Raw genomic sequence first — 14353 nt, 5'->3', positions numbered from 1 at the left:
AGGACATGGTCTGAGATAGGGAAAAAGTACCCCTGAGCTGCAATTAGACTCCCGATGTGCATTGCCTCAGCTGTAAAAGGAGCAGAACAAAGAAAACATATTAAACCACAACTATTATTTGCAGTGCAATATGGATGAAATTAACTCACCTGAAACAAAATCTAGACAGTGAAGCCAAATTTGACCCTCACAGAACTGATAGTTGGAACATCTCTAGAATATGTCCTTTTTAAGCTGAAGATTTTAAGACAAGCCACAAATGCAAATACATTACAGAGCGTGTTGTTGTTTATTTAAAGTGGATTTCTCTGAGGCCTATAGGAATCAGAGTTGGTTGGGATGTGCATGGATGACTCAGTGACTGATTCATTGTCCAGGCCGTGGGCTATTGTACCAACAATAACACTGCTCTCCCACCACCAGGCCTCAAGTCAGGTCAACTAAACAACAAATCCATAAGAAAATACAAATTATTATTATTATTATTTTTTTTTTTTAAAGAAAGAAAGAAAAAACTAGTTTGCCTATTTTCCTGCTCAGTATATGTTTTCTCTACAGTGTTAACTTCTAAATTTCTACAGATAATCTTTAAGTTTTTATAGTTAGGTCTGCTGGACCACAATGCTACTACTCACTATAAACCTCTCTTCATTGTAAGCATACCAATATTTCAGACATATATTCAAATGTAAAATAGTTTTCAAAGAAAGACCTGCAGCATCCTACCACACACAACAGTGGTCTGACCTTTCTTGTTGGGTGAGAAACTCCTGTTATCCGTTTTCCATTTTGAGCTCTCAACATAAAGACAGACGTACCCTTGTATTTCACATTATACAGCTGGCATGTCTTTTATAAATAAATCCTGCAGCTCTGCTGAACTGCAGTTCTGCTGTCATGGGAAGTTGTGACCTTTAGAATTCATTCAGCACAGTGCAGTATGCTTTCCCATTTTAAAAACATACCTGGATCATCAGTGGAAAGATTCTTCATCAGCCACTGTACAATGTCTGCACCTGAATCAGATCAGATGGGGAAGAATCAATTGCTGCTACACTGTGCATGTTTACAAAAATATGCTGTGTGATATGGGTGGGGATTAAAAAATACAGGAGCACAAGAAAACAAAAGCATGAAGGACAGGAAAAACAACACACAAGGGGGCTTCCTCAGAAAAACTTTGAGGCAAAATATACACTCACGGGCCATTGTATTAGTTACACCTTGCTAGTAACAGGTTGGAACCAGCTTTCGCCTTCAGAGCTAGCTTAATTTGTAGTGCCACAAAGGTGCTGGAAGCACTAGTCAAAGATCTGTGGAAACATTCCTCAAAGATTTTGGTCCATATTGACATGATATCATCGTGCAATTGCTACATATTTGTCAGCCGCACATCCATGGTGCAAATCTCCTGTTCCACCACATCCCAATCCATTAGACAGAGATCTGCTGACTGTGGCGGTCATTTGGGTAAAATGAACTGATTGTCATGTTCAAGAAACCAGGTTGAGGTTTTGAGCTTTGTACCATGGTGCATTATTCTGCTGGAAGCAGCAATCAAAAGGCATGGATAAAGTCAGCAACAATACAAACAATCAATAATTTTGGTACAAAAAGGGCCAAAGGCCAAAGTGTGCCAAGAAATCTTTTTTCCAGTCTTCTGTTGTCCAACCCCAATGTGAATTGTAGCCTCAGTTTTCCTGTTCTTAGCTGATAGGAGTGGTACCCGGTGAGGTCTTCTGGTGCTGTAGCCCATCTGTTTCAGGGTTCAGCATGTTGTGCATTCAGAGATGCTCTTCCTCATAACTTGTTCCAACAAGTGGTTATTTCGGTTACTGTTGCCTTCCTATCAGCTTGAAGCAATCGGGCCATTCTCCACTGACCTCTGGCATCAGCAAGGCATTTTAAAACCAAACAACTGCCACTCACTGGATATTTTTTGTTTTGTTGATGATTCTCTGTAAACTCTAGAGATGGTTGCACAGGAAAATCCCAGAAGATCAGCAGGTTTTTGAAATACTCAGACCAACTACAATGCCAGTCTCAAAATCACTTAAATCCCCTTCCTTCATTCTATTTGGTTTCTACCTCAGCAAGTTATCTTGAACATCACATGCTACATGCACTGAGCAGCTGAGCAGGTGTACCTAACAAAGTGGCCAGTGAGTGTAAATATACAAAAAGTGTTTCCATTTACGCTTTCAAAAAAGCCCTAAAGTAATACAATGAAGATAATAAATTAAAGCACACAGGAGAAATAATGTACAATAAAAGGCTGTCTGCCTCCTAAAAACTAGTTTAGCTTACCAATATTTTTCCCCAACAGAAAAATACACCTCAAATGAAGAAATAATGTTAACTATTTCACCCAAAACAGTGGTATTCATTTGAATATAAATATAAAATCATATAAAATGTGATAACATACCTCAAAAGATCAACATTTAGAAATTTGAATTGATATAAAACTTGCTAAAATTTCATTATAGTGGAGTTGAAATATCATCTGATCTCAGCTTCCACTTTACTCTCCTTAGTGAGGTGGTGTTTAATTTCTTCATCAGTTATTAGTTTCTCAGCCTCCGGCATTCAGCTGCAAACATTTAAGAGATACTGTTCTGCATATCCATCAGCTGCAGTGGTAATTGTGTTTACTGATATGCTCTGCTTATTTCATACTGGATATGCATCTTCCATTAATGCAAAGACTGAGGTAGTGGTGGTGGTTTGGGGGGCTTAATAGTCTATGTTTTGTTTTCATCATTCGTTTGGGGCGTGTGAAAGCCTCCCACTGCAGCACCAGCCTGTTGAAATGATTTATGTTGTCACTGAAGGCGATTACAGCCAACTGGCAAGGGGGCTAACATTCATCCCTCCCTGTCAGGTTCAGCTAGCAAATAATGTTTTCTTTTTGTTGTTTTTGCTTAATTTAAATTCTAAAACTTTATTCTGAAGTTTGACAGCTTGACACTCGTATACCTACAGCCACAGTTCTGCAGGAGAAGTTGGGGATTGACTGCTTTGCTTAAGGGCACCTTGACAGTAGGACAGCATTAGACTTTCCATTTCTGCACTTTAAACTCATTCTCAAACATTTAATCATATGTTGTCTTCTCACTTTCCCCTCAGCTATCCAGCTTTTCTCTGCTGAACCACTGCAGGAGTAGCAGAGCAGCAGCCTCAGCAGCGTGAGACGCAGCCACCACACACATGATCTGAATACAAGGTGTGACCCAGCTGGAGAGCTAGGATACATAGCTTCTCAGAAAAATCGAATGCTGATAACAAGTGAGGAATCCCTCACAAGATTGCTTCAGTAAATCTTTTCAAGGATTTACTGAAGGATCGCATGTTGTGAAATAAACTAATGATCTTTCTTGGTGAGTTAGAAAATTGCTCATGCCCATCCATATATCATGAGGCTGCAATTAGCAGTCAGTTAACTTAGTATAAAGACTAAGCAGCTCATTAATTACTCCATTTTTCCTCACCTGTATAATCTGTGCAAAAAAGTTATTTGCTGAGGTATAATTATTCTTGTACAGCTCTTAAAAGAAGTTGAATAAGCAAATATTTAAAAAGGTGAAATAAAAGTACTTTCAACACAATTACCCTGGGAACTGGTGATTGGCATGTCATCTTTTCAGATTTACTGAAACAAGGGGACATAGGGACGTCAGCATTTTCCATGGGCTCCTTTTGTATTCTCTGTTCATCGGGCACTCACTGTCCAGCAGTGATTGATTGATGTAGGTTGTGTCACTGTTTGTACTTGACATCTGTCTCTTTCTCTTTCCATTCTTACCGGTAACAACACTGGGGATTTTCGTCATAAAACTTTTGACAGTTCTGATGGGCACACCCTCCGTCTCATCCTGGATGCGAGTGATAATGTCTTCAATCTGTAGAGGAAGACAGAAGACAGAGTTGAAAGTTACTCTAAAGTTTGATCAAACTAAAACTTGAATACTTGTCTCCACAAGGACTGGGTAAATGTACTATATTTAGCATATAACTATCAATAGATGTTTAAAGAGTGAATCTTTTAGTTGACGTGCCGCATCCTTTGTATTCCTCATTACTTCCAAACTCCTAAGATGCTTGCAACTGTGGCGATTCATGTTCGTGCCATCAGAAAGAAATGCAGGCTCAGCTCACTTCCCTTCAGTTTATGAAGACCACACTGTCATTAGCTGCAGGCTTTAAAATATGATGCCACTATTTCTACTTTACAATGAAATCTGCCCTGCAAAAAAGAAAAGGATATTATTTATGATATAGTGTAACAACCAGTTAATTAGAGTGACTTTAAAATTCAAATGTATATAAAAGGAAAAAAACAGGTAGCTGATGGAAAACAAAAGTTCTTCCTGTCCCTTTTCCCTTTTCACATTTCTTAGGTTTAACCATACATTTCACCTCTCACTGTAATGCTGTGTGTCAAACACAATGCCTCAAAAACTGAGTCACACGATAATTGAGTGTGAGGAGTTAAGGTTCAGCAGGACAGCACATATCCGTGACCTTATTACAATTGCACAGATGTTAAATGAAACAGGTCACCCACCTTGCACTTAAGTAATCAGATTAGTGTTTGATTATCCGGTTTTGATTGCAAGGTTGACACCCCTCTCTCTTCGCAGATGCTTTTGTTGTTTGCGTCAGGGAGTGGGAAGTGAGAAGCTGGTCGCTTTGGAGACAGCTATCACACACTAACGCACAACTCGGCAGCTATATATAAACCCTGAATGGACCCAGAGCAACGGCAGAGAGATGGAGATAACTGCATATGCTTTTTACATCTAGACAACTAAGGTGATCACAGTAAAGAAGTGCAGAAAAAACACAGTCACGCATTCACTAGTTTTGAGAGAAAAGTAACGCTCAACTACCTGCCTGTAGTACCTGCAGTATATTGTACTGCACATATGTCCTCATAGTTTGTGCAGTGTTGCGACCCTTAAGCTTTATGGGTATATTTATAATGTGCAGCTGTCAGAGGAGTGTAGTTCTAGCAGTCACCCACACTGGGTTGAAGCTCATGACTTCCACAACAGACACATGCAGACTCTACTTAATGTACTGTTTAGTAGACACCTTTTCACTACTTTCAGGATTTAAAAAAAAAAAAAAAAAGTGCACAATATTCAAAATAACTTGACAATATTGCTGGTGTGCTTTTTTTTTTTTTTTTGCTTGTATGAATAGCAGAATCCTCTTTCAATGTCCCAGTCTTAGAAGCTTTATAATTTCACTAAAAACAAGTAAGCAGACAAACCACAGGGTGAGAGGGTTTAAAGCTGGCTGTAAATTTGCAACAGCAGAGAAATTCATCCCTTTCATAAGAACAAAAGGTGCAAAAGCAACATATTGGCTTTGCTCTGTTTGTTTTGAATAGCCCAGCTGGGTAAAAGTGCTTTGTTTCTCCACACAGTTCTCCACTGCACAACTATCAACGGGTTTCAAAAATATTACAGCTGGTTTTTGGTTTGTTTTTATTGGCAATATGCCAATGTGATTGTTAAACACAACATGCTAATCAAACAAAATGATGTACTGTACTGGAGTCCACCTCCCATTAACTGGATGGCAGATGGAAAACTGGGGACTAAGGACTAAACAGATGCTCTTTGTAAGGATATGATAGACTCAGAAAATCTCTAGAATTTATATTTTTAGAAAATTGTGTCAGACCTCTAACTCTTATATTCAGTTCAATTCAATTCAGTTTTATTTATATAGCACCAAATCACAACAGTTGCCCCAAGGTGCAAGGTAAAGACCCTACAATAATACAGAGAAAACCCAACAGTCAAAACGACCCCCTATGAGCAAGCACTTGGCGACAGTGGGAAGGAAAAACTCCCTTTTAACAGGAAGAAACCTCCAGCAGACCCAGGCTCAGGGAGCCCTCTGCTGCGACTGGTTGGGGGTGAGGGGAGAGAGACAGGACAAAAGACACACTGTAGAAGAGAGCCAGAGATTAATAATAACTAGTGGTTAAAATAATAACTAGTGGTTCAACTAGTTATTATATTAAAGCGTAAAGATTATTTATACCTGAAAGTAATTGGGCAAATTTCCCAAACTGCTGTCATAAAACTCCTGTCCTGTTACAAATAGACAGCTGATATGAAAAGACGTTATTCATGCCATTGGAGGGCCAGGAAACATTCAAAAAAGAAAAGGCCTGAATCACATCTTGCTCACTTTCCAGCACAGATGCTTTCAACCAATCTGAAAATTCAAACTGACAAGCTTACTGCTTTTACCCCTCTGGCCACCAGACTGCTGTCACCCTGTTCCTCTCTATAGATCCTGGCTATCCGCCAAAAGGAAAGACACAGACAGCTTCGGGCTACACTTCAATTCAATATAATATGATTGCAATAAGACACTTGCAGTGTGGAGGTAGCTGCTCAATGACTTTAATGCTTCCACTATCATGAGCAATCCACTCCTGCTACGCTAATGAAAATAGGTATTCACAGCACATTTACTGTGTGTTACAACAGCTGTCATCCACAGAATCTTTGGAAAATACTTGTGTACATGTGATGACGAAGCATGTTTTTTTTTTTTTTTAAATCAAGTAGGAAAGAAGCAAGAACTTTTAAAAACAAATCTGTGTATTCTTTAATGTTTATCATTACACGTGACCAAGTTGAGACACTTTTTTTTGCGTTAGTTAAATTGCAGATCATAATTATTTATAGCAGTTTACTGTATGTGGTCTGACTTCCTGCTGGCAATCTTTGATTCACATTCAATTTCTGGTTGGACTTGAACTCCTTCAGAGTGTGTTAATAACGAGGGGAACGAGAATTTGCACTCCCCAAATCTGAGGCCATGGTTCTCAGTCATTTTAGTACAGTTATCTGAAAAAGAACATTTTCACAGGACTCTGTGCAGCCAGGTGCTGCTAATCAAATGCACTTGATTAAGTTTTGGGCACTTTTTGGTCTGCGGCATTCAGGTGAGTTTAACACAATGCCACAATTACCCCAGGAGTGGATGTCCCAGCAAATTCACCCCAATCTACTTTTGCTCCACTAATTAAACAGGTATTTAAGTGGGACCACTTTGAGGAAGGATGGATGGATGGACGGATGGATGGATGGATGGATGAGATAGATGAGATGAGATCTTCATGCAGATTCAAAAACAGGAGATTTGATACAGATTAAAATATGTCGCTTACACAACAGAGACTGCAGCACCTTAACACGCGCATCATTAATTTACAGTTGTCTCTTAGCTACAACTATTATGAGAAGAAACTCGCCACATTGTTTCTTTCCTTTTAAAACTGTGATTTTAAACATAAAATTTAAATTGTTGAAGCTGCTGTGCAGCCACCACTTTGGATTTAAACTGATTGTTCTCTCACAGCAATTGCAAACTTCATCACATTATGTACCAATTTTAAACTGCAGTTATACTTAAGCTCAGATGATCATACAAGCATCTTGAAAAGGATGAAGGGTCAACAGGTATTCAAACAAAAAGCATTAGTGCATTGGCTTCAGACAGTGGTCTAACATGAAATATAGTCCAGTTTGCATAGAAAATTCATAAATCAGTTTATTTTTCTAAACATAATAACAGTTGTTTTTTGCTTTTTTTGCATGAATATCAAAAATGGCATTCATGTGAGAAAAGCAATATGCAAGGTATGTCCACACATTATACTGGTCAGTAACAGCACTTTGCAAGATGACGCTGCTCCTGCAAAGTTAAGCCAGGTTTAATGTTTTTCTGCAGATGCACTCCTGGCACCCTGCTGCAGTGGCACAGTGGTCTTTTTTCCCCATAACTGAAGACTGCCTTTTTAAGCACAATGCTGGTGCCTTAACAAAAAAACTGATTTTAAGACTGAGCTGAGCATTAGTGTAGGATGACTGTTGTGTTTAGATTGGTAGTTGAGATGGTTATGATTACTGACTGCATTGTGTCAGTGCAGATCCTCACAGGTCTGTACAAACATATGTGTATGTGTATGTAGTTTTGGAGTTGTGTGAGCATGCCGATGCTGTATGAATGTGTCTGCATGTTTGTGTCTTGGCTTCAGTGCAGCCCAGCAGGAACAGATTTCATCAGACTTATTGCAAGCCGGTCTATTTAACACGCCTGATTACAGTGTTACCACCACACACTTAGCATGGACCACCTAGTGGGCTGGCAGGCATCTAGTGGGCTGTGCTGCTGACTGTGGTTTAATGATCCCTTTGGGCAAAAAAGAATGGCTATCACTTTGTACTTACCAGAAATGCCATCATCATGGTCCTTCACTAATCCATTTATTGTCTGACTGGGTATCATACTTACTTGAGTGTTACACTAGAAGGGAAAGCACCAGTTGGGGAGAGTGGGGAGATAGGAAGAGGCAAAGATAAACATAAAGTATTTCTGCACTTTTCCCCACCCAGATTAACTTATTAGAGCTGTTATTTGAAACATTTGAAAGGTTTGCTGACTTTGCTCCAAAATAAGGCAACCTTGGCTGTTACAGAATCCATACTTTCGCTTAGATGCAAAACAGGTAATAACAGAGGTACTGTATACTAATAATTTTTGTCTCAATACAAGAAACGGGGGAGTAGGGAGCTACATGTAATTCAACTTTACTTCATTACCCATTAGCTTGGTGATAGTTCCATTCAAATTGAATATCTTTTTTAAAGCCGTAGTTTAATTCATAGTTAACTACTGAAATCAGAAACAATTTGAGCCATAAAAAAATGAACTAAACAAAAACACCAGAAAATAATGGTGGCAGATTTGGATAACAGCATGGATGCCATTCCAGCCTATGTGCACAGTTTATTAGTTGTGTTTATCATAAAACCAGTTATTACTTGTGAACATTTATTTAATGGCCAGCATGGTGACTAATGAAGGAAACGTTATTTACTCAAGAGTTTGTTTGTTTGTTTTTTTTCAAATGGAAATGAACTAAAGAATGAGTCAGGAAGAGGATATATAAATTTAAAGCTCAACAACCTGGCATGCACACCCAAACACATGCAGAGGAGGCTAACACAAAGTACATTTTATTGTAAATAGCCCCCTTTTGAATTCCTGGCCCTGAAACAGCTGCAATTAGCCTTTCATGGCAAAAAGCGAAATATGTGGGAGAGAAGACTGACAAGGCCATTACTATGGCTATAATGGAGCAGGGATACATCCTGCTGAGAGAGAAATGTCAGCCACAGCCTTGAGGAGTGAGAATTTTGTGCAGTGATACTCGGGCAACTCATTTTGAGAGAAAAGAAAGAAAATTACCTCCTCTGAACCATGCAGTTCCAAACCATCCCCACAGTGACAGTTAACATGCTGCGGGATCAATAACAGCCTGGCTGAAGGTCAGGTGGAGAACAAGCAGATAGATCACTTGTAATCAAGTCAAAAATCTTGTGTTGAATATCCCAGTTGTTTATTTGACCCCAGCTTTGATTGTTTAACGGTCTTCCTTTACACCTTTACAGATGTAAACCTTGCATTTTTCTCTAATTTCATTAAGATGAATGCTTCAAACTTTTTTTAGCACTTAAATATGTTAATGTACTGTATTTTAAACCTACAAATGCAAGCTATTAAGAAGTACTGTAAGACATCAACTTTTCATCCATTCTAGGTCTCAAAATAAGTCTTGTAAATCATGTGTTAATAGCCACCAAACCTAAATATACCTGGGGGGTGCATGCCACGAATTTATTAATTTGGATTTTCAGGGAGGCAAAGATAGTCATCCAAACCGGAGGTCATTGGCTGATTTGGCTCCTTCCAGAACTACTTCAGCAGATTGCATATTACCGTCCCAAGATCCTTCACAATCAACTGATTGCAACACATTCCTCTGTGCTTTAAGAGGCACTTACTGACAAGAAATGCAGAAAGAAAGTCAAGAGCCAACCACAGGAAAAAAGGTATTAGAGATTCTGTGAAAGCACTTGCTAAAAGCCATGCAAACAGATACAATTTCTCAAAAATGCAGCATAATAGAGGATGAGCTTAAAATATTCAATGCAATGGGCTCAAGGATAATGTTGGCAAAACAAACAAAAAAAAAGGCTCAGTTTACACTTGTTCAAGACTGTCACCAGCAGCCTACACACAATACTGCTATTGAAGCTTTGAGAAAATGCCAGTGTCAAGACAGGGTCTTGTATTAATGCATCTTAAATAAATTTTAATCCCACCGTCACACATATGTATATCAACAAGATTGTATGTATTACTACAAATTGCTTCTCGAGGCAAAGGTAATGCATAAACATTTCCTATGAAATAGCTCAACATGTTTAATGGTTGGCAGCCATTTACACCCAATTTGTGTCTTCCTGGAACTGATCTCCTGATTAACTTCTAATCTACTTGAGCCTCTGATCTTTTGGTGAAGCAAAAAGAAATCAATTACAGGTTGTGTTATTATTACCAACAATTTATACAGTAAGGATCTGCAGTAACATGTGTATGCTGTTTATGAACATAGCTTCTAATCACAGCTAAATATTGTGAGTCGTCAAAAGGTGATTAACTTTCAGATCCAGTCAGAGCAATTTTTTTTTTTTTTTTGCTTCAATTTCTGGGCTTTAATATATTCATAGAAACTTATCTGCATTTTAGGTTAATGTCATGCACATATTCTTCATATAGCATGTTTATTTCAGAGATTTCTCCTCAATTTGACACAAAATGTGTGAAGAGATTCATTATGCAAATGTCCCAGCCAGCCAATATACCATATATTAGACAGTTTCTCCACAAACTCAACATTTAATATCTCACCAGAATGAAAATATGATTCTAAAAGCTGCATCACTTTGTAACTCATCCCCTATAGTGTGGTGTTATGGGCAGTTGACATGTTATGTTCCTAATAGCAATTTAAAGTAATTACAAAATATAGTGAGAAGTGGTTATAATATGACGTGATAAAAAAAAAAACACTGAAATTGTGTAAACATAGTTCAGCTAGATCTGGTGAAGAAAGATTACCGTGGAACCAGAATAGGCCAATCAAAATATTACATACAAATCAGCTCACGTAGGTCATCTTACCCTTTACATTAACACTACTGGAGAAAGACAGAAAGCTCTAAAACCCTGCAACATGTTTCAAAATTCTATCATGTGTATCTGCTTGATGGTTTAATGATTTTGTGTGATGATTCTGATGTTTTGATGATTTATTGTGTAATTGATTGATTGATGTTTTTAATGTTTTTAATGATTTTACTGCACATTTGTTTGATGTTCTTATGATGTAAAGCACTTTGAACTGCCTTGCCGCTGAAATGTGCTATACAAATAAATTACTTACTTACTTACTTACTTACTTACTTACTTACTTATCCTACCAAAGCAAAAAGGATAAAACCATCCATAACAGGTACAAAATATTTCACTGTAAATTCTACAAATCACACACCTGTTTTCTCATTCTGAATTACGCAGATCTGAAGTTTCGAATTTACTGCTGTTTATATCAATATTGACATTGACTGGAGTTTTAATTCCAGGTTACTCAGAAAAATCATAACTTCTTTTGAGCCTTGGTTTGGTTAATAATGCATACAAATCTAAGCTTAAAATAACCAGATACACCAGGTGACAACCAAGTGCTGAGGTGCCTTGCAGCCGATCTTAAATCTAAGAGAGTAAGATTGTATCTCTTAAAATTCAGGGCACTAACACTTCTCATCCAACTCATACTCATTTCCTGCATTCTGGGACTGGGAAATGCATACCAAACTAGGCTAGAGTTACTTTCCCAGACAAAATCCCAACAAACAATTTGCAGCCAGACCTGGTTCTGTGGTTTAACACCTGCAAAGTGTCTTAATCATTAAGTTGAAGGTCTCCTGGGAGGATGCTGTCAATCAGCTATACAAATGAAAAAGACTTTGTAGTCAGTTCAGCTGCAAGGCAGCACTCGCCATGGTGCCAAAATGACCAGTTACTGACTTGGGGTAAAAAAAGAAGAGGAAGAAACTAACTACAAGACACTCATCAGCCTGCAGTGAACCTTCACTTAGGTACAAAGCCAAAGCCATTGTTTCACTAGCGCTACAGTAAAACATTGCTTTAGCATGTCTACATATAAGGATTGAGGATACAAGTATTATATTGAGGCAATATACTGTATCTGTACTTATACTCCAAGTTCTCTACATTTGGAGATAACAGTGGTGTGTGAAGTCATGTTTCAGAGTCTGCTTGGATGTGTGTAGGTGTAAGTATAAGTGTCATCTGAGGTAACAGTTCCTTCTGAGACCATCTTTTCTTTCAGTAGAGCACCTTGCCTCCCCTGCAGTTTCCTGTATCCCACAGCTACTGCTCAGAGATCTCTGCACTACTGCAGATATCGCATGGTTTTCCTGTAGAGCAGATCTCAATCAGTCTGAATTTAAGATTCAACTGCCGGGGGGGGGGGGGGGGGGGGGGGGGGGGGGGGGGGGGGGGGGGGGGGGGGGGGGGGGGGGGGTGGGTGGGGGGGGGGGGTGGGGGGGGGGGTGGTGGGTTGGTGGGTGGGGGTTGTTGTGTGGGTTTGGTGTGGTTGGTTGTGGTGTGTTTGTTTTTTTTTTTTTTTGTTTTTTTTTTTTTTTTTTTTTTTTTTGTTTTTTTTTTTTTTTTTTTTTTTTTTGTTTTTTTTTTTTTTTTTTTTGTTTTTCTTTTGTTTTTTTTGTTTTGTTTTTTTTTTTTGGGGTGGGGGGGGTGGTGGGGGGGGGGGGGGGGGGGGGGGTCATTCCAGGGTAACTTTGTTTTTTTTTTTTTGCATTTTTTATTGCAACGCTGGGAACTGTATTCTCCTTTATTTTTTTTTGTCTGTGGCTAAGGTGATTGTAGAATTGTAGTCTCTTTTCTTTGTGTCCCTTTGAAGAATAATATTCAAAGCTCTATTCTAAATCCGCTAAGAATAGAGGCCTGTCTGGCTTTCTCTCAAGAATTATATTTTCAGCAATGGGGGTGATAACACTTTATGGAATGTTTTTTTTATGAAATTATGAATGTATACTGAAAGAATATGAGGCCCCTGCTGTTACTTTTGGATATATAATATAATCTCCCATTATGCTACTATTAAATTATAATGTGAAAACCTAAAAGTAACATCCAGCTAATGAATAATTTTACAATTGAAGCTAGACTCATATTGTTTTGTAAAGGATTTAAAAGTGCATTTATATGTATAATTATTTTAAGAAATAATACAATATCTTATTAACTTTTACAGAAGATCCTACACACAGTAAAAAAGAATCCAGATTCCCCAACAGCCTGTTAGTATTACATAAGCCAACTCTCTTAATTGTAAATCAGAGAATTAGGATGATCTAGCTTTTATAATTTTAGCCCCTGAAGGCCTGGACTAAATTCAGAGATAATAACGAGCATAAATATGTATTAAGAAATTATTTTTGTGAAAGACTCCACTTGCCAGCAGGCACTAAAGTATAATATATGAGGAAGCAAAGAGATAAATAATTTTTTGTGTGGTGTTGTCATAATGAATAGTAGAAGTAGCTAAAAACAAAATCAAACAGCCCCACAATCAATTAGTGATATATTAATGGACTAGAGTCCCTTCAGTGATCTAGGCAGTGGTTTTCAAAGTTATAACAACCAGTTTCCAACTGAGAAAACCAGGATGTAATTGAGGGCCGCGCAGAGAAAAAGCACACATTTTTGGTGGCAATGTCACTTGGTGTTGGCGCTCACTGTGGTACTGTATAACTTGCTGGCCCTGAGCACAGTGGTGTTATTGTATAGCTTGATTAATCTAGATAATAACATATTTCATACTGTAATTTGCACGTGCTTTATCCAAAGCACACCCTCTGCTGAATCACTTACAAAGTATATTCATTATGTACTTGGTGTGTTTTCAGGGATTCGCTAGCTTAGCGTAGCTTTTAGCTTAGCTCTGACTCACTAGCAGCATGGCTTATTCTGTCCCTCCTGCACTTTTCTGCTCTTTGTGTCAGGTGTTTAGTTACTCCTCTGTCTCCTGATACTTGCAATAAATGTAGCTTGTTTGCAGCTTTGGAGGCCAGGCTTAGTGAACTGAAGCACAAGTTAAGGAGGAGGAGTAGCAGCAATCTTCCACTCCAGCTTATTAATTAATCAAAGACCCAGACAGAGTTTTAGAGTTGTCCCATTATAAGTATTTCTTTTTCATTCACCACTTTTCACTCTGTTTATACACCACTCTGCATTTAATCATGAGTTATTATTAATCTCTGGTTTTATTCCACAACATGTCTTTTGTCCCGTCTCTCTCCCCTCAGCCGCAACTGGTCGTGGCAGATAGCTGCCCCTCCCTGAGCCTGGTTCTGCAGGAGGTGTC

General features: G+C 38.5%; 1 protein-coding gene across 1 annotated transcript in view; it reads right to left on the bottom strand.

Annotated features, from left to right (window-relative positions):
• LOC115774748 (regulator of G-protein signaling 6-like) overlaps positions 1-14353 on the bottom strand; it is a 116998-nt gene that overhangs the window by 24326 nt on the left and 78319 nt on the right. The window contains 3 exon segments of the mRNA XM_030722146.1: positions 2-70; positions 966-1016; positions 3806-3902. Of these exon segments, the coding sequence (XP_030578006.1) occupies positions 2-70; positions 966-1016; positions 3806-3902 (217 nt within the window).

This window comes from Archocentrus centrarchus, chromosome 24 (assembly GCF_007364275.1).
Source record: "Archocentrus centrarchus isolate MPI-CPG fArcCen1 chromosome 24, fArcCen1, whole genome shotgun sequence".
Lineage (NCBI taxonomy): Eukaryota > Metazoa > Chordata > Actinopteri > Cichliformes > Cichlidae > Archocentrus > Archocentrus centrarchus.
This window is presented reverse-complemented; position numbering and strand designations above follow the sequence as displayed.